The sequence below is a fragment of the Amblyomma americanum genome, chromosome 7 (genome assembly GCF_052857255.1).
Source record: "Amblyomma americanum isolate KBUSLIRL-KWMA chromosome 7, ASM5285725v1, whole genome shotgun sequence".
NCBI classification, from domain to species: domain Eukaryota; kingdom Metazoa; phylum Arthropoda; class Arachnida; order Ixodida; family Ixodidae; genus Amblyomma; species Amblyomma americanum.
This window is the reverse complement of record NC_135503.1, coordinates 128,889,490-128,910,566: the sequence shown is the minus strand read 5'-3', so window position 1 is coordinate 128,910,566 and position 21,077 is coordinate 128,889,490. Positions and strand designations below refer to the sequence as shown.

Here is a 21,077-nt window from a genome sequence, read left to right as displayed (position 1 = left end):
ACGCGGAAGTCTTCATGGCTTATTCGCAATAACGAAAAATAAGGCTTTACAGGAAGTAAGCAAGGTATCACTACCTGACCTGCTTACGTCGTGTGTTGACAAGCTATCCGAAGTGTGCCGGAGAAATGACAAGTGAAAAAATGTAATTGGTATGGGGCATGCAGCAGGTGGATACTAAGAGGAACACACCATGATGCGAGAAGAGGGAAGTGTATATTGGTATTTCTCTGGTATTTACCTATGGTGTGGTCACACTGTGGTTAACAAAGCCGTAAGACAAATTGAGGCAGTGCGGTTCAGCTAGCCGTGAAAAAAACAGCATGCGTAAATTAAAAACAATCAAACAAGAGTTAATTGTAAAACAGGTAAGAGTTATTGTTACTGCCCCTGAAATCGAGCAGAGGAAACTGGTTTAAGAAGAAAATTCAATGCGTAGAAGTGTCAGAAGTGGTCCGTTAAGGTGACGCTGTGAATCCCGAATGGAGGAAACGGTAGCGGCGGCAGCATACACAGGGGCTAAAATGAGAGCAGATTCTCTGCGATAGGTTTCAGAATCGCCTAAACAATGGCACCTGAGGCGCTGGGTGAGGAGGCCACTAGAAGGCAGCTCAAAAGCCGAGTGGGATCTTCATTTGGAAGGAGGCTCCGGGACCTCTCGGAAAATCTCTCACTTAACGACTGATCCACCGTCTCAGCTATTGCTCGTACCCCTCACAACTGGGGAGCTTTCCACCTTGTGGCACTAATGCGTTCGTAACACCCAATCCGAGGTTTGAATCCCTTTAGGCGATCATCAAGAGAGGCCAAAGGTTTAGCGTGCTGCATGGGTTTCCTTAGCTGTAACTTTAGAAGATGAGCAGAAAATTCCTAAAGGCATTCAAGTGACACTTTTTTGTCAACAGGAAATTCAAAGAATTATGTTCTTACTCATAAGTCAGTATCAATGCACAAATTGTCTCCAAATAAAAATAAAAGTCCACGTCGGCGAAGCGATGATTTTCAATGATTCCTCTCACGATGCAGGGAACAGTCTCCTCGCGTCAACGTTTCTTCCCGCCGAGAAGTGCCCATCTGGAATACGACAATGTGGACGGCAGCCCGAAGCCGGCACGGGGCAAAACAATGCGTCTTCACCACCACCACGCATTCAAGAAAAGGAGATCTCGCAAGCGGTGACAAACGGTAGGTGGATCTGACGTACTACGGAACACTGAGCTAGAGAGAGAGAGAAAAAAAATTTACTTTCGACCTTGGTCCAGGTAGCTATCTGAAGTCGGATAGTGAGAGCCTATATCGCGCAAAACGTGGGCGATGTGTGGCAGTGAGCACTGGCCCCACCATTGGGCAGAGTTCAACAGGAGGAGCGGCGCAGCTATCTCAAAATAATGGCACCTGGGTGGGTAGGAACCTGCGTTGAAGGTAGACTTTCAGAAAACTTTGTGGGCACCTGGAATAATTTCTCCTAATGTCCGGAATCTTCACCGCGGTTTTTTGTGTGAACGACGATGTTACGAGGCGCAATAAAAAAATGGGACTGATTAGCAGTTTAGGGAGCTGACAAGACAGGGCATGTTTCTCCGATCCAGACCTGAGTACTGCTTCGAGCCGGCCGGAACTTACAGAAAGCCACATGAGCCTCATCTGTTTTTTTGGGGGGCAGCGCTAGGATCAGCTTGTCCAAATATCACGCCTCAGTGGCACCGGCGAATATATAGCTCGGATGAGGTACTTGCCGAACGGTACTTCTGCTATAGAAATTTGGTCAGCAGTGCATTAGGGACAGGGAAATTTTATTAGGGTAGAAAAGTTTCTAGGGTTAAACCATTGAGCCACGTGCATACTACGGGCGTCAGTGCTCGTACAGTGCGCCATTTCCCCTTCGTAACGCTCTTTTCTACATTCACATGCGCCGTTTATATTAGCACGCAGCGGGGGCCACCGGCAAGGAAGCAGGTGTAGACGATACACGGACAGAACGGCGTAAAACTCTAGGACATGGAAGTTGTTGTGGGCCAACTAGTGCCCTAAACCGAAAGGAGCTCGGTGTGGACGATAACGACACATGCTCTCGGGCAGTCACCGGAATCTGAACGGGCCCCGATCTCGGCCACGCACTGTTTAGTGATAACTGAGAACTTCCAGTCGGGGCGCCTAAGTCACGAAGAATTCTGAACTGCACAGAAGCTGCCGTGCGAGGTCACAATCTTTTTAGAGCGATCTCTGCGCTTCTAGCCAGATATGAACCTAATCACCTCCTTCGTGTTCAATTTAGGCCATCAACTTACACAGAATGTCAAAAGCCTGCATATTAAGTATAACGACCGCGAAGTGATCGGCGTCCCGGAATAAAGAAGCTAGAGATAAGACTCAAAATCAATTGTGGTGAATTCGTACGTGTAATTTGATTGCTGAAATGTGAGCAGTAAAGAGCAAAGAGAGGCATTCTAAATGAACAATCACAAACTCTGCAGCGGATTTAAGTATCCTTGAAGTTTCTTCTGATACTATTGTGCACATTAAACAGAGAACTGCAAAAATGACCATACCGAAAACAAAAACAATGCTGTCATACACGTTTCCTGGAAGAGCTGACAAAACAGAAGTGCCGTGCAGCTGAATGTATCTTAATGGTTTGTTCATATTGCCGCGAATATTTGCAGTGTTTATTCGTTTTTCAAATCTGCCGCGACACCACCTTATCACTTTGTTTGCGACGCAAGACGCGACTAGATTTATCTCGATTGATCGCAGCCAGGCAAAGCTGATTCTACGTTGTTCCGGAATGTTCTAATAACTTTGCGCCCTTTATCTCGAATGTTCGCTATCAGCTTTAAATTGAGCACGGCCGACAGCGGCGGGCATTCTGTTCGACGACCGCCGAGCACGCTTGTCGCTTCGCCGCCGCCGAGTGATTCAGTCCATTTTGGGTGCAAGTCAGCCCAATAAACAGTTCTTTTAGAAGACCGTTTCGTCCGTCTTCATCGCTGCTTCGACTGCCGTCACCACTACGTGACAATATAGAAGGTTGTGGCCAAATGCTGTTCTGGTGAGGGAGCACATTGTCGTTTCTGGTCACCGAGATCAGGCCGCAACCGAGGCCTGGAATATGCAATTCCACTGAAACGCAGTTTTTTTTTTTTACTCGGTGAATAATTGCCCGGCATCGGGTTTCGAACTCCGGTTCTTGCACGCGAGGCAGGTGATCTACTTCCAAGCTATCGCTATACCATTTCCTTAATAATTGGTTTTCGGAGAAAGGAAATGGCGCAGTATCTGTCTCATATACCGTTGGACACTCGAACCCGGGAACTCCGGATCAGTAGCCGAGCGCGCTAACCACTGAGCCACCGCGGCGGGTCTAGCTTTCCTTTTTAATTTCTTGCCTGTTTACGCCGTCGCTACCTCCTCGGTGGTGAGTTGCTGGAACTGGTCAAGGAATACTTAGAGCATTTAGTGACTGCACATCCTGATAAGGAGAGTGCAATAACAAGAAGAATAAGAATGGCCTGGAGCACATTTGGCCTGTTCTCTCAAATCATGCATGCAGTTTACCAATATCCCTCAAGCGAAAAGTATATTGCCGCGAGTATTTGTACTGTTTGTTCGTATATTCTTCAAAGCTGCAGACACGCTTTATCGCTTTGTTTTTCATTTAAGACGCGACCAGATTTATCTCGATTGATCGCATCCAGGCGGAACTGATTCTAGGTTGTTCCAGAATGTTGTAGTAACTTTGCACGCCGTGTCTCGCAAGCTCATTCTCAGCGTTAAGTTGAGCACGGCCGAGAGCGACAGGGATTCTGAGAGACGACCGCTAAGCACGCTTGTTGCTACTCCTCCGCCGAGCCATTCAGTACTTTGTGCGTGCAGGTAAGCCCTATAGTTTCCTTTTAGAATCAATTTCGCTATCTTCCTCACTGTCTGGACTGCCGCTAACACTATTTGACAACATAGCAGCAGTACCTTACCGCATTCACCTATGGGGCAGCTACATAGAGGCGGACGAAAAGGGTTCAGGTTAAAGACAACGCAGCGAGCTATGGAAAGGAAAATGATAGGTTTAATGTTACGGTACGGGAAGAGGGCATCGTGGGTGAGTGAACAAACGGCTGCTGATAAGATACTAGTCTAAATCAAGAGGGATAAAGGGCCTTGGGCAGGGCATATAATGCGAAGGAAAGGTAACCGCTGGTCATTGAGGGTAGCGGAGTGGATTCCAAGAGAAGGTAAGAGTAGCAGGTGGCGCAGAAAGTTAGGTGGGCGGATAAGATTAATAGGTTTATGGGGTTAGGGTGGCCGCGGCCGGCGCGGGACAGGGTTACTTGGAGAGATTTTGGAGAGGGTCCTTTGGCCTGGAGTGGGCTTTGTCAGGCTGATGATAAAATATCTTATCGATTACCGGTGAGTCATAGCTGCAAGAGATAGCAGACTATCTAACGGCTCGATATTACTATAAAACCTGCACTATTTTCCCTGGAAAAATGTAATACAAGCTAACAGAGAGTTAGAGCATATCGTTACCATGTTTACAATATCGTTTCCGGGCCCGGCAAGCGACATCTGCGCATGCGCCGCCACTTACCGGTCCGCTAGCACTTCACGTATTCCGTTTTTGCGTTGCGGAGAGTTAGCGTCCCCTCGTAAACGAACATGGCGGTGCACTGCACGGCCGCTTCGGACCAAATACAGCACCGCCGCTGTGTTCTTCGGTGTCATTTCTCGCAATAAATGAAGGCATTCGCTTTTTATTTTATTTGTTATTTATTTACAAATACAGCTGTCTCGGAGGGGAGACATAGCTGGAGTGGGTACATACAAAAGTAAAAACAAATAATGCGGGTAGCATAGAAATAGATAACATAGAAGTATTAAAATCAGATCAACAGGTCAAATTGTTAGGCAACTGCCCAACGAACTCTTCAATTGGCAATGAGCGAAGTGAGCCGTCCAATCGATTCCAACTTTCAACAGTTAGCGGGAAAAAAGAAAACTTAAAGCAGTCTATGTGCGATTTGAGAGGAACAATGATTTATGCGTGGTTCCGTCGGGTTGCACGTGCGCTTGAGGACACAAAACAGAAGAGTGCCTGAATGCGAGATGACGTGTGAACGATCTTGTGCAGCGTGATGATGCGTTCACGTGTGCGCCTATGTTCTAACGTTCGCAAAGATAAAGTGTGCTTATGTGAAGAAGGTGAAAAGTTGTGATCGTACCGGCCGAAGATGAATCGTGTTGCTTTTTTTAACTTATTCTAAACGGTCAATGTCGCGCGCGTGATGAGCGGACCAAACAGTTGAGGCGTACACCAGGATCGGTCGAACTCGTGATTTATAAGCAGTTTTTTTACACTCCTTCGTGGCATTTTTTAAGGTTCGCTGGAGATAGCCAAGTTTGCGAAGTGCTTTCCTAGAAATGTTATTACTATTGTAAGGCGGGGGTTTATTTAAAAGAGCTGGGAGGATGGGAGCAGCGGCGAGAACAATCCGAGGGCAACCAGGTCGGGCACAGACACACGTGGCGATAGCAATACGGTAAACGCGCAGGGCCATCTTCTTCGAGTCATCTGCTTTGTCTGGGTCATCATCTTCTTCACAATCACCCCCGGGGCGAAGAGGAGCCATCCTGGCGACTTACGGCGACTGCAATATGGAGTGGTTGTAGTAAGGCTTGAGACGCTGGATGTGAACTGTCTCGCGGCCGCGGCGGCGGAGATCGGGAGATGGCGTGAGGGGTTCGAAGACGTAATTAACGGGAGATGTGCGCTCCAGGACACGGCAGGGGCCGTGATACTTGGCGAGAAATTTCGAGGAGAGTCCAGGAGTACTTGATGGTATCCAGAGCCACACAAGCGCACCAGGAGAGAAGTGCGATGTGGTGTGAGCGTTGTCGTGGTGGAATTTCTGGCGATACTGGGCGTCAGTTGTGAGGGACCGGGCGATTTGGCGGCATTCTTCTGCGTGTTGCGCGGCTTCGGAAACAGGGGTATATTCGGAGGCGTCAGGTTGGTAAGGCAGAATGGTGTCTATGGTAGCAGCAGATGGATGACGGCCGTAAAGAAGAAAGAAGGGAGAGAAGCCAGTAGTAGACTGCTGGGCGGTGTTGTAGGCGAAATTCACATAAGGGAGGATGAGATCCCAATTCGAGTGGTTGGATGCGATGTACATACATAGAGAGCATGTCCCCGAGGGTGCGGTTAAATCGCTCGGTGAGGCCGTTGGTCTGCGGATGATAGGCGGAGGCGGTACGATGGATTTTGTTGCACTGGCGGAGCAGGGCGGTGACGACATCGGACAAAAAGGCACGTCCGCGGTCGCTAAGCAGTTCACGAGGTGCACCGTGACGAAGGACGAAGCGTTGCAAAAAAAAGGAGGCAACGTCTGTAGCTGTGGCAGACGAAAGAGCGGCGGTTTCGGCATATCTCGTGAGATGATCAACCGCAACGATAGCCCAACGGTTGCCGGCCGCAGTGTACGGAAGCGGGCCGTAGAAATCAATTCCGATACGCTCGAAAGGGCGTGGTAGCAAGGGAGTGGCTGCAACTCTCCAGCAGAACGATGAGGAGATGGCTTGCGACGTTGACAGGCGAGACAGGCGCGTACGTATTTAAGGATGAAGGTGTACATGCCGCGCCAGTAATAGCGCAGCCGGATGCGGGTATATGTCTTGAAAACTCCAGCGTGACCGGATTGTGGGTCAGCGTGGAAATAGGCGCATAAGTTCGTGCGCAGGAGGCGAGGAATAACGAGTAACCACTTGCGGCCGTCGGTGCCGTAGTTCCGGCGATAGAGGAGGTTATCGCGAATCACGAAGTGGGAAGCATGGCGGCGGAGAGCACGGAATGGAGAAGCAGCCGTGGGGTTGGAGAGAAAGTCGAGAAGAGAAGCGATCCAGGGGTCAGTACGTTGCGCTGAGGGCATGTCGCTAATGTGAAGGGACAACGGGGAGACGTCAGAGGTGGAAAGGCTGGCGATCTCGGCTGGAAGTGGGCAGCGGGACAGGGCATCAGTGTCTTGATGCTTGCGGCCGGAACGATAGACCACACGGATGTCATTCTTGCAGACGATGAGCCCAACTGGCAAGGCAGCCGGATGGGTCTTTCAAGGAAGAAAGCCAACAAAGCGCATGATGGTCCGTCACAACGTCAAAAGAGCGGCCATAGAGGTACGGGCGGAATTTGGCAAGGGCCCATACGACGGCCAAACACTCTTTTTCGCCTACGGAGTAATTAGTTTCCGCCTTCGTAAGTGTGCACTTGCGTAGGCAACAACGTATTCATCAAAACCACTGATGCGCTGGGCGAGTACGGCGCTGAGGCCGACACCACTGGCGTCCGTGTGGACCTCGGTAGGAGCGGTCGAGTCGAAATGGCGCAGTATGGGCGGCGCTGTGAGGAGGCAGCGCAAGGTGTTATACGCATCGTCGCACGCCGGAGACCACATCGATAAGTCAGAACTGCTGGACAGTTGTGTTAAAGGCGCAGCAATCGAAGCAAAGTTGCGAATAAACCTCCGAAAGTAAGAGCACAGACCTAAGAAGCTGCGCAAGTCTTTGATGAAAGTGGGTTTGGGAAAGTCTGCGACAGCGCGAAGTTTAGCTGGATCGGGACGAACGCCTTGCTTAGAGACAACGTGTCCTTAAATTGTCAGCTGACGCGCAGCAAAACGGCATTTCTTCAAGTTGAGCTGCAGGCCAGCGTCAGAAAGGCAGGTCAAAACGTGCTTCAGGCGGGATAGATGGGTTTCAAAGTCGGGTGAAAAGACGACAATCTCGTCGAGATAGCATAGACACATTTTCCACTTGAGTCCACGCAAAATGGTGTCCATCATCTGTTCGAAGGTTGCAGGGGCATTACAAAGGCCGAATGGCACCCCAGTAAATTCATACAATCCGTCGGGTGTCACAAAAGCAGTTTTAGGACGATCGGCGGCTTCCATGGGTACCTGCCAGTACCCAGAACGTAAATCGAGGGAGGAAAAGAGCTCCGCCCCTTGCAAACAGTGCAGAGCGTCCTCTATGCTGAGGAGCGGATACATATCCTCGAGCGTTTATTATTAAGGCGGCGGTAATCGACCCAGAAGCGTATGGAGCCATTTTTCTTTTTCACAAGGACAACAGGCGATGGCCAAGGGCTACATGAGGGCTGAATGACGCCGTTTTGAAGCATTTGGTCGACTTGCTCTGTAATAGTCTGGCGCTCGGTTGGAGACACACGATAGGGGCGCTGCCGCAGCGGCGCGTGGGCACCAGTGTCGATGCGATGGGTGACGGTGGAAGCTCGGCCCAAGGAAGTCTCGTGAGCGTCGAAGGAGGAGCGAAATTGATGAAGGAGGTCGAGAAGCTGTGTTGTGTGCGGCGGGGGAAGATCGGCGCGATGGAGCGCAAGAACAATTCGGTAGAAGAGCGATCTGGCGTAGAGGCAGGAGGGCTGAGCGCGTTCATGGCGAGGAGCGGTGTATCGTCGGTCTCCTCGCGGATGAGCGGAGATGCGATGGGCTGCACACTGCCCAGGCATTCACCAAGGCGCAGATCGGTAGGGCAGGAAAACGGGTTAGAAACCAAAAGTATCGAAAGGCCAGCGGACACAGCCAGTACGGCGTATGGCAGAGGGAGACACTTGCGGTGCAGAAAAGTATGGCCTGGAGTGAAGAGGACAGTGTCGTCACCGATAGAGTCTAAAGACAAGTGTACAAGAACGGAAGAGCACGGGGGAATGTCGATGTCTTCGGCGGCGAGGGCTTTAACACAGGCAACAGGAGGAGTAGCGTACAGAAAAGGATTGGGAAGAGAAGAGAACCCGACTTCCGCTCGAGCACAGTCGATGATAGCTTCATGGACGGAAAGGAAATCCCAACCCAGAATAACAGGATGGGAACAGGAAGGCAGCACGACGAATTCTATCGTGTAGAGGGAGTCCTGAATCACAACTCGAGCGGTACACGCTGCGGACTGCTTGATGTGCTCAGCGCTGGCCGTACGCAGCGACAGTCCAGCAATCGGCGTCTTTACCTTCTTCAACGAACTACAAAACTTTTCGTCCATAACAGAAATCGCAGCACCGGTGTCCACAAGGGCCAAGACAGTAATGCCCGCGACAGAAATTTCGATCAGATTAGCAGGGGATATGTGAGGCCTTGGAAAGTTCGACGATGACGCAGTTCTCGCCTCAGGAACTGCGGTACCTAGTTTTCCTCCTGAGGGAGATTGGGGCGACGTCGCATAGGAGAAACGGAGCGGCGCCTCGGTGAAGGTGAACGGCGTCTAGAAAGGGCTGAACGGTCAGGAGAAAAAGGACGACTAGACGGCGGCTCAGCAGATCCGGAGTACTGACTTGTGGAAGGCCAGTACGCGGGAGCTGGAGGAGGTGGCGCGTAGACTGGGAGACGGCGGCGGCAAAACCGGGCCACATGACCAGGCAAGCCGCAATTGTAGCAGATAGGCCGGTTGTCGAAGGTGCGCCAGGAGGGACTGCTGAGTCGCGGAGCCGGCCGAAGAGAAGGAGCCACCGCTCGCGCAGGTGTTGGAGGCAAAGCATGGGTAGGCGGTCGAGGTCTGGCGACGACGTCCGCGTATGTCAGCGGAGCGGCTATAGGGGGCGGCGTCTGGGCAACAACGTCCGCGTATGTCAGCGGAGCGGCGACAGGTGGTGGCGGATGGGCGGGCGGAAGAGCCTCGGCAACCTGCTCTTGGATGGCGTGTCGAAGGGCCGGAGCCAAGTCTGGAGCTTACCCTGTCGGGTTCGGCAGAAGAGAAAGCTGACGCGCCACTTCTTCCCGAACAAAGTCTGATTTGTTGCAGCAGCGATGAGGTGTCAGGTGCTGGTGTCAGTCCAGCAAGCGACTCAACCTGTCGAGGTTGCTGTCGAGTCAGGAGCCTCTGCTTCCGCAGCTCCTCGAAGTTTTGGCAGAGGGTAACGACTTCAGCAACGGTGCGCAAGTCGCACGCTACCAGCATCTGAAAGGCGTGGTCGTCCACACCCTTCAAAATGTACTTAATCTTGTCAGCTTCTGACATGTTGAGGTTGACACGCTTGCATAGGTCAATGACGTCTTCGATGTAACTGGCAAAGCTTTCGCCGACCTGCTGAGACCGTTCACGCCAGCGTTGTTCGGCGCGGAGTATCCGAACAGCAGGACGACCAAACACTTCGGAGAAGATTGTCTTGAAAGCAGATCAGGTGCGAATGTCCTCCTCGTGGTTCCGATACCACAGGTTAGCCACGCCGGTGAGATAAAAAATTACGTTATTTAGTTTGGTGGCATCGTCCCATTTGTTGTAAAGGCTCACCTTCTCGTAAGAAGTTAGCCAATCTTCGACTGCCTGCTCATCGGTCCCACTGAAGATGGCCGGGTCCCGTTGGCGAAGGGAGCCGGCGCAGGTAACAGCTGGGCCCACTTGCACGGCTTGATGTTGAACGTCGTGAGGCATCGCAGGTGGCGGGCGAGTACGGTTGCGCAATTCCAGGGCTGTACCCCGCACCTCCACCAAATGTAAGGCGGGGGTTTATTTAAAAGAGCTGGGAGGAAGGGAGCAGCGGCGAGAACACTCCGAGGGCAACCAGGTTGGGCACAGACACACGTGGCGATAGCAACACGGCTGACGCGCAGGGCCATCTTCTTCGTTTTCACGAGTCATCTGCTTTGTCTGGGTCATCATCTTCTTCAAAATATGATCATTCCGATTTTAAAATATATGAAAAAATAACACCCAGGTATCTGAACTCGCTGACATGGGTTAAGCAGTTACCGTTATTACTGTAAGAGAGATGCAGCGGACTCTTTTAGTTACCGAAGGTCATTGTAACTGTTTTAGTGAAATTAATTTTCATTTGTCATGCGTTACTCTATTCACAGAACAATGAAAACACTTTGTTTAGTTCCTGTTGATCATGGGCGTTAGTAACGTTGCGATAAAGCACGCAGCCATCGGCATATAGGCGTAGCTTCACTGCGGTGTCATCAATAACATTTGCTACATCCTTCATGCAAATTATAAATAGAGGCCCAAGCACCGATCCTTGGGGCACACCTGAAGTTACAGTGACTGACTAAGACTGTGCATGGTTGAAAGTGACGAACTGGGATCTTAAGTTTAGGTAGTCGGTTATCCAGTCGAGTAACCTATTGCCGTTAAATATGGTACGTAGTTTACGAAGAAGCTTATTATGGCAGTCCATGTCAAATGCTTTGGAATAATCTATACATATTGCATCGATTTGATCGCGGCTATTTAATACAGAAGCTACGTCGTGAGTGAATTCAATGAGTTGAGTAACAGTGGAAAATCGAGAACGAAAGCCGTGCTGACTGTGTGACAGTAGATTATGACAAGTTAAGTACTGAACAATGTGCTTGTGAATAGTGTGCTCAAGAAGCTTGCAGCAAGAAGCTTGCGGAAATTAGAGAGATTGGACGGTAATTACTAATTTGTTGTTTATCGCCGGATTTAAACACCGGGATGACATTGACAATTTTGCAAGCCTGGGGAACGGGGGATGTGTGCAGTGATTTATTGAAAATTACTAAGATAACGGGCACTCCATTCCGAGTACCTCTTTATGAACATATTAGGTAAGGCGTCTGGTCCCGCGCTTTTATTTGTGTTAATTTTTAATAACAGATTGCGAACCCCAGCGTAACTTACTTCGAGTTTGGGTAATTGTTGTGGCGACCTATGAAAGAAAGAATGATTGGTATCATATTCAACGTAAAAGACAGAGTGAAAGACGGTAATTCTTCATTGTTTCTGGTTTTTTTTGTTAATGTTACGTGACCACCTTTTTGCGGCTCTTTACACTGTCTTTTTTATCGCTTCCTTTTCTTTTGTTCCATCTCTTTTTGCCATCTTGTGACGTGACCACACTGATTGCCGGTTATCGCTGCAGCAGCCCTGTTACCAAACCTCTCATGTTTTCTATTGAAGCGTCTTTCCATCAGAAAAAAAATTTCAGTTGTGAGTCAGCGATCGTGTGTGTGTCGTTTCTTCGTGTGTCGGTGTTTCATCGCGCTGTTTCTTCGTTTTAAATTTAGACCGCCAGGGGCTCTAAACGGTCACTGACACCACACAACGGACGGGAACATTTTGCGCTTCGCCTTATCAAAACGCGGCAGCCGCAGCCGACCTAAGCCAAGTCCTGCAGCTCAGTAACCGAACGCTCTTAGCCATTAAGCCACCGCGGCCAGATATCAGCTAAAATATTAATCATGAAGCATCCCTCGCTGTGAAGGGCCTGAAATGATGTGTTTTGCAAAGATGAAGTGATATTTTGTTAACCTATAACAAGGAATGCAGCTGAAATAGATTTGCATTTGCCTTGACGCTAACATGTACAAAGAGCGGTCAGGGAAGAAAACGCCCGTGGCGCTTTTCTCACAGCACATTACTAACTTGGCTGAATCAGCTAGAATAAATGCCTCATTGATGTAACTTTTACTTAAGTCGGCCTTGAAGACACACCCTGGGTCAAGACTAGCTTCTCATAGTAGAGTTAGTGCAGATATACTGAAAAGCCTTGGAGAACTGAAAAATAATGAAAAGCAATTCTGTCCGCACTGCTACAATTGCATTCAGGAAGCACAGCATCCTGAAGTATGCAGTCAAAAGCTTTTCCTACGTCTCAAAAGGAACCATGCATCTCTATTCTAAGCAAAAAATAATCAGTTATTTCGTCTTTACTTGTTTGCAGTGTATTTTGGGACGATATATTCTTAAAGTACCCTGACATAGAATCAGTTATATTTTCTTGAAAAACAAGTTTAGTAACATGCAGTTTGGGGCGCATTTAGAAGCTTTTGGTAATACAGATACAATAAATACGGGTTATATTTCTAGGACACAGGCATCTTGAAGCTGTTTTCCTGAGCTTTTCGCCTATGGCCTATTTGGAACATGTTTGCACATTTCCGAAATAAAGTGATTCTTTTTTTTTTAAAAATCTTTTGTTTCTGTCGCCACCTTTCTAGACTGGACGTTGTCCAGCAGCACGTGTCGGCAATGTAACGGGTTTGAACTTGAGTTTTGTGATGTGAACATGTATTTTACTGCGGACACATATTTTAATGAAATAGGCTTCAAGTTGTCATATCTAGTAGATGCGTTATTGTTAAAGTTACGGAATAGCAATGCCGGAATTTTAGGCGCAGTTGGAGAGAGAGAGAGAAATTCAATGAAAGAAAAGGTGCTGAGGTAATTGGTGTAAGCAGTAATGACTAAATGTGGTTCTGGTGATGTTTCAGTATTGGGCTTGAGCATCAGGTTAAACGACAACAGAACTGGCTACCTTAAAAAGAGGTGGAGTGCGACGATGATGTTTATCGATGGGTGGTTTTAAGGACGACTGCAGGGGGGTCGTAGCTGCCTAAAGGCGGGGAAGTCTCTTGGTTACGTCGCGGGCTTCCCTCAAATAATTACTTGCTTACAGGTGTGTGTTATGAGCAGAAATTATACGCTGGTAGCAAGAAGCGTGCAATGTATGTGAGGTAGTGCAATGTAGGTGAAGCAGCCAGTTGGCAGCAGCTCAAGCACTGTTTCTGTTGGGACAAACGGTCAGCGCGCAGCGTTTTTACTACCCATACTTGCACCTAAACTAAAAGGCGTTGGTTTGAATCCTGCTCATATGTATATATCTTTCCACGTGTGATTTATTTGCTTCAGTTTTTTTGTGGTGTGGACGGACGGATAAAATTCGGTGGACAAATAGAGACGAATATGTAGCAGCTAAATACATTCGTGCATTAAAGCCGCGGGTGAAAATTTAATAGGCATAATACATCTTTTGAAAACGTGCCAAGCTAATGGAAATTTATTGGAAAAATTGAGTAGAAAAATTGTGAAGGCATGTCCATGGAACCTGCCTGCGTGTTGAAGACAACACACAGCAGTGTTCTGTGTGTGCCTCCTTGTTCTTTTCCTGGGTCAGTTTCGTTGGTTCTGGCCACCTGTGATTTGTGTTCCTTTCATCTGATGTTAGCGTAGATGCCAGTTCGTCCAATATATTTGTGTCCACAACACAACGGTATGCGATGAACACCATCATCACAAGTGACAAATCTTTTCCAGTGGTCAATTTTGCACGCTTTCTAAGAGCGTTCGCTCTTACTCATCACGTTTCTGGATTTCGTGGCGTCTTCTACCACCCTGAGATCACAGCGCCATTTGTGGCAGCAACCACTCAGCGCGTTTCGAGATTTCGTGAGATCTGCTACCACCTTGAGATCACAGCGCCATCTGTGGCAGCAACTAGAAAATAGCATATCTCGCGTTGATACTTGTAGCGTCATCTACAATAGCATTGTAGAAACAACCACCTGCCGCGCGGAAATGTTGCCGTCACGGTCCAATATGGTGGATAGAGTTGGAACTATGTGAGTATGACGTAAGGGGACAAAATGGCGGCATAGTTTTCCTTTCTCGATTCCAATATGGCGGCCATTACAATTGTCTTCCCGCCCCTTCCTCCACCCCCTTACCCCCCACCCCTCCAAGTATGACGTGAGTGGACGAAATGGCGGCATAGTTTCGGTCAACGTTTTTAGATAAGGACATTTGGAAACTTGCCCCCGGTGTGCGGCCCCACTTCCGTTGCCGCTTTCATCTCAAAGACATGCGAGCGCCGCCAACGTTAGTTTTCTTGGTGTTTCTCTTCGCCGCCGCTAAGTCCATGGGCTGCGCTTGGTCATACGGACAATCTGCTGCATATCTGGTCTACGCTGGCTCGTACCTTGCATTGTCTGCGCCGGGTGCGGCTGCTTCAAGCAGCACTCGTTTACTTATTTCAATATTAGAGTGCGGTACGAGAGGCTAGGATGCTCGGGGTTGAGCTTTTCGCTGTAGATCTCGACCAAAACTTACACCACTTCTTTCGGCGGTTCCACGCAGCAAAATCAGAGAAACACGACGTGCCGTTTACCCCCTCGTAGCTAAGGTTCCTCGCGTATGTAATATGTGGTTGTCCAAAGTACGCTGTATACTTCCCTCTATTGATTAGATCACTAAAAGTTTAGTGTCTGTTAATGAGACCTCGCAAAAGCTTAAAAAGACACTAAATTATTTTTCTTTTTTATTGCGGCATACTCACTTAAATTTTTTCTTCAGGCACTTTCTCTCTTTTAATGCGTCAAGATGAAAATATAACTGTCCTGGAGGTTGGGGCATTTTCAAACAGTGATCGATACTGGGAGCACGGTACCTTTACTTATTGAATGTGTACCTAATACACCAGGCTATGGTTATGGTTATAAATGCTACTAAGCCGTCTTGTTCCATTACTACAAAAGAGATGAAGGCCAAACTTACGTTTGTATTCATTATGAATTCGTATCTGTGCGCATGCGAGTCAGTCTGCTGACGCTCCTCAAGCTGGAAGTAGCAGACGACACTGCCATCACAAAGGGACCGCAGCGCCACCGCCTAAGCGGCAACCGTTTTGGTCTGCTCTGCTCCCTGGCGCGCCGCCGCTGTTTTCCAACTGCCCTTATCTAAAAACGCTGGTTTGGGCTTCTTGAATCTAAGATGGCGGCCATTAAAATTGGTTGCGCACTCCCATCCCGGCGACTGGACACTGAAATGAAATGTAAGGTGTCACGAAATCTAGTCCGATGGGGTAATAAGTTCATTTCAACAGAAAAATGCAATGCCGATCAGTGGTTTTGGCCAATGAATGACGGATGGTTCTGAAGCAAAAAATTCAGTGAACAAGGTTTCCGTTTGGAAGCCGAAATGTCCATCTTCTTTGGCCCATACTATTGGACGGCGCTGCATTTTTGTTCTAAAAAAAACGAGCGGAAGGACGCCGACACAGAGAGGGACACACGACGACGCTGGATTTGCAACGATATGGATCACGTTTGAAAGAGCAACGTTTGAAAGAAGCGGGGTTCCCTATGCACATAATAAATGGAATTTCCGAAAAGATCGTGAAGACAGTTAAGGTGAAACAGACGGAGCCGGCAAAAAAAGAGAAGGGAAAAATGTGAAGTCATGCCTTCCGTGCATCCGCTTTCGCACCACATCAAGAAAGTTCCAAATCGCCAAGGTGTTGTATTTTCAGCCTCACGTAAGCTATCTAGTTTGTGCAGGCGCATTGGTAAGAGCAAAAATTCGCAGTTTGCTGTAAATCATGAGTTTAAGTACGTTTCCTGTGCTACGCAAGTCGTTTACTGTTTGCCTTTATCTTGCGGAAAGATATACGTGGGCCAAACGGGACGGGGCGTGAACGTTCGGCTATGAGAGCATGAAGGGTCCGTGCCTTCTCAAGACGGGAATTATTTGTCTAAACACTGCCGGGAGCATCATTGCCATTCTTTTCTTAAGAGCACCACCATTCTAGGTAGGGGCAAAAAAAAAGCCAACGCGAGATTCTGGAGGCCTATCACATCATCAAAAACGAAGATAATTTTGTTAGCGACTCGTCTGTGATATTGTATCAGAAAGATTACCGTTTCTTAAGCGCTTTAGAGAACCCGTAAATAACTTAGCATGCAGAGACGGGCATTTTTATTTTTGGTTTTTTCCGCGCATGTGGTGGTACTTTGCGGAAGGGTATTTATCTCTGTGTTTCCTGCGAACAAAATCAGTTGCAAGACCAGCGTCGTCCTGTGTCCCTCTCTGTGTCTGCGTCCTTCCGGTGGTTTTTTTTTTTCCTAAGAACTATGTACCAAGTGACCGAGCTCTCTACCCTACCGCATTTTTGTGAAGTGGACAAAACATTGCTTTCAGGAAAGACAATGCTAAGGCCTTGCTCTTCGAGTGAATTCATTTTTCAATATTTGTAGTCCGCAAGTGTTAAACCGAAACGAAATCAAAGAGCGTAGCGTCAAGCGTATTTGAAAAAAAAAACAGCTGAACAGTAGGGTTATAGTCCCATGATATAAAACCGGAAGACAGAAGTGCTTGCTGATCGCTGGAGGGAGCGAGATTTGGCGGCATAGGACAATACCAGGATAGGTCAACGAATCACTAACGCTGAAGAAGTAAACCTACAAAGCGCGCTAAACATGTATATAAACTGGATTATGCAGACACACACAGCGGATACCATTACTTATGGCTCATCATAAAATCAGCAACACCACTCGCGGAAGGCGTTCCTCGCCAGCAGTAGTGCATTAGAGGTAGTAATTAGAGGTTTACTGGGTAGATCTTGTTACATATGTAAGTTCGAAAACAATCCTGGGTACAGTGACTTACATTCTGCATCGCTCAGAGGCCAGATACGGACCTAGAAGAAACGTTCGCCACTCACCTATCCATCTGGTTCGAAAGCACGAAGTCCACACTCAGCCACTGCACTATGTATTCGCCCTCACATGTACAGTAGGAAGGGACGGGATGTGCGGATTAATATCTTTGTTTGGTTTCATTTGCAGTCACCGCAGCTGCCGGAGCGTTTTACTGCAAGAACAAAAATTACAAGGAGCTAATGGCTGCCATGGACTTTTCCGACAGAGTTCTCCGCGAGGCATTATTGAACGGCGACTACGCTGAGGTGAACATAACTTACGAAGACGAATCGCAGTTTGTTGAAGCAGTTGTGAAAGGCATTTCTTATTACTCAGCATTTACGACCAAACTCCATTCCGGCTCATGGGAAATTCTAGTCGTGAGCATTGTTCCAACGAACCCAATGGAATTCAAGGCCAGAATAAGCAGCACGGTTTGCTACGTGGACGACGGCACTTCCACGTTTACATCTCCAGCTTCATTTCGATTCATTCGCGAGCACCGCTATGGGAAATCGGCTACAATACTTATAACGTGCGCGTACAACGCAACGAAGAAGCAAGAGCCGAAGAAAGTTGCCCTTGGAAACGCTACCCGTGAAAGCTACTTGCAGTGGGTAAACGTGTACTCAGGAAGGAACGCGCCAAAAACTACACTGTCGGCATGCGTGGGACCCGTCTACTCAGGTTACAGAAAGCTTTCTTTGATGGCCAATTATTTTTCTTACTACACAGCAATGGGCGTCGAGCACTATCATGTATATCTGGAAGAACCGCTGGCTGAGGTCAGAGCCTTTCTTCTTGAGCTTCAACGGCACGGGAACGTCAGCATGAGTCTCCACCGCTGGAAGGTGAACACTGAAGAAACGCCCATTCACGGCCAAATAGCGGCGATACAGGACTGCATCTACAGGTCCAAAATGCACTCAAAATACGTCTTGAATGCGGACTTCGACGAGTTCATTGTCCCCGGCAGAGAGGAAACACTAGCCGAAACAGTCCTCCGCATAGCAAACTTCACGGGCGAGAATAAGCTGGGAAGCCTGGTCGTGCGTAATTGGATGTTCTGCTACGAGTACCCAGCGAATAGCCTCGTTCCCGGTAGAGTGCCGCTGCTTCTGAGTCATAGCCTTGCACTTCGTGAGCGCAAGCCATGGAACTACAGAATACGAACCAAGTACATAGCTTCGACCAGAGCAGCAAGAATAGGCGGGGTGCACTTCGTTTGGGAGCACGCGCCCGGGTCGCGGGAAGTTCTCGTACCGGCGACTGAACTGGCAATGAACCACTACAGGACATGTTGTGGGCTGGAGAATCTCAGTGTGAGGCCAACACTGGTGCTGAACCACTCGGATATTGTCAGAGATGAAAGAGTGTACCGCTACCAGCAGAGAGTTTTACAGACACCCGCCATCATTGCTCTCCTGAAAATTGTAAAGAGAAAAGAGGTTAAAACAACGCACGTATGAAGATATATCCGTTACACTTATGTGTAACAGGACTTTTCTTCACGCCGTATTGGTTTTGCACCCTAAGGCGGTAGAAACCTCCGCGGTGATGAGCCCACATAATAACTGTTATAACCAAGCATTGGGCTCAATCTCAAAAAAAAAAAAAATTGCACCGTCCCGGAGTTGTACGTACCTTTATAGACAGTTGAAAATTTCATAAGGGGATGAGAATTATGTTTTGATCAGCGATAAGAGCACTGAAGACCTTCTGTCGATACTTAAACAATGTTACTGTAGCAGAAATGATGGTTATGTGTAATAGTCTACTATTTATGTCACCTTTTTGCTGTAATATAGTAAATGACCCAAATAAAAAAAACATAAGTAAAATACACCTGCATATGAGTGTTCGTTCCTGCCTACTTTTTTTCTTGGCATTATGTAGCTTCGTTGTTTTTTATTTCGAAGTTACACTGTGGAAAGAAATTGGAGACGTGCAGGTAGGTGAACACATGAATAACAAAGCAGTAATGCCGATTGAGAATTAGTAAGGAGCTTAGGTTACGAAATTTTTTCAGCATTGTGGCTGCTCTCTTTTCGCACCATTTTAAGAAATCACGAAATATGAAGATTGAACTGTGTAATAAACGGTAAACACTCTTGAAAGTAAAAAAAAACTTGACGTCCGGGGTGCCTTTCAGCGAGTGCGCTCACTCCTATTCATATTGTACTGTGCATCGACTCCATGTGGCTGCAGGAAGACTGTGAAGTTTTAATGCAGCATGGAATTACTTTCGTGTTGCAATTGACCCTCTTTGTGACTTTAATATATACATCCCTGCCAAAATCGTGGGCTAATACTCTCGGTGTTTTGGTTATACGGAAAAGTCTACAAGAATACGCTAGTATTTATATTCACATCTCCAAGGATGGACCGTCCATTTAAGAGCGCGTTTCCAGTTTTTAAACAGATAAAGCCGCTTGCTTGGCCATTGAGGCGCGACCTTTGGGGCGTGTTAAAAGTCGACTTGGATTCGCTATTTGCTTGCAGACCACTTAGATGTCTATGTTCCAGCGGAATATGAAGAGCACTTCACCGACCCGTCGCATATGGGAGCGCGATGCGGGTGCGCTGCTTCGCGTGAGTGTCGTGAGACCATCATGCCTTTTGTTCTTCGTTGAAGGAACAGGAACTGAACAACGCTGCGAGCGTGCCATTTATCTGAATGCAGCGCAAAGACCGCTGTTTTCTCTTTGCATATTTAGACTTCCAAGGAGCCCATACATGAAGCATTGGCATGACGTAAGCTCTGTAGCTTATTGCATGACTAGAACTAAAGGGCGGAGAGCATGTGGTGGCATCACCTTATTGAGCGCAACAAGCCTTGTGTTTTATGGTTGCTTTGAACCAGCAGATCAAAAAAATGGTGTCATTCATTTCATTTCATGTTAAGCTGCAAGCTGCATCGCCGGCTTTGAATGGTAGAGATGTGTCCGGGAGTCTTTCACGCATTATTTCCAGGGAATGTAAAAGCAATTGTGGGCACTGCGCGGGAGCTCCGCATAATGATGAGCACAAAAAGAAAGTGCACGCCTGCACTGTTTTTTTCTTCAATAACTTTCATTTTCTGGCTGGAACTGCTTAGCAATATGGTCATGTTCATTATAGATTATTAGTATAATCTCCCGATGGGTTTGGAACCGGTCACTAACGAAGAATGTTGAGAGCCGGCATGCCACTTTACCTGCGACAGGTCCTATAGAACCGGGTCTTGCTCTGGTGCACAGACGCAGAGGTGCAGATAGGCACTGGTGAACTTGCGACGCTGCGTCGAAGTGCATCATGCAGCCGACATTGCGCAGTTGCGCAGTCTTGCGCCGAAATTTATTGGATGGTGTAGAGCGGAATAAGTCTACGGCAGTGCTGCATGGCTATCATTAGGCGCGTATCAGTGCTTACGTATGAAAGATGCAAATCCGCTTACATTAGTCGGGTTTTCAATGCAATGGTTTACCTTGCACCGCAGAAAAGCCTTATAATGTGAAACCGCATCTCGTAGTCTTCTCAATTTGCCTAGGTCACTAGTGCAACGCCCATGCGCGAAGAAACATTTCGACGAAAGAAACCCGACAGCGCCCGTAGCGGTTATTTATTTTTATTTATATTATTTAGTACATACGGCAGACCCTAGTCGCAGTCCAAGCAGGACAGGCATGTGCTGATAAGAGCATTTCAGAAAGTTGCAGAACACAATCAAGAGAAATATGCATAAGAAAAATCGACAAGTGTTACTATAATAAAACAATGCCATAGCATGATTCCAACTGGTTTGTGTGCCCGGAATTAAAACGAATTAACACAGTTTTCCCAACATACGGTGTTAGCAAGTGTATGTGATGATGCCGATTA

The 21,077-nt window shown here is 47.9% G+C and overlaps 2 protein-coding genes across 2 annotated transcripts in view; both read left to right on the top strand.

Moving 5' to 3' along the window:
- LOC144098048 (uncharacterized) overlaps positions 1 to 18,050 on the top strand; it is a 63,124-nt gene extending 45,074 nt beyond the window's left edge. The window contains exon 3 of the mRNA XM_077630609.1: positions 17,952 to 18,050. Within this exon, the coding sequence (XP_077486735.1) occupies positions 17,952 to 18,050 (99 nt within the window). The remainder of the gene's footprint in view (positions 1 to 17,951) is intronic.
- Positions 18,047 to 18,685, top strand: LOC144098046 (uncharacterized). Its single transcript, XM_077630608.1, has one exon. It carries the CDS (start codon positions 18,047 to 18,049, stop codon positions 18,683 to 18,685), a length of 639 nt encoding a protein of 212 aa, XP_077486734.1.
- The last annotated feature ends 2,392 nt before the right edge of the window (positions 18,686 to 21,077 follow it).

What these genes read in the sequence shown, in the direction of transcription:
- LOC144098046 (XM_077630608.1), top strand. Translation starts at nt 18,047, where the DNA reads ATGAGTCTCCACCGCTGGAAGGTGAACACTGAAGAAACGCCCATTCAC.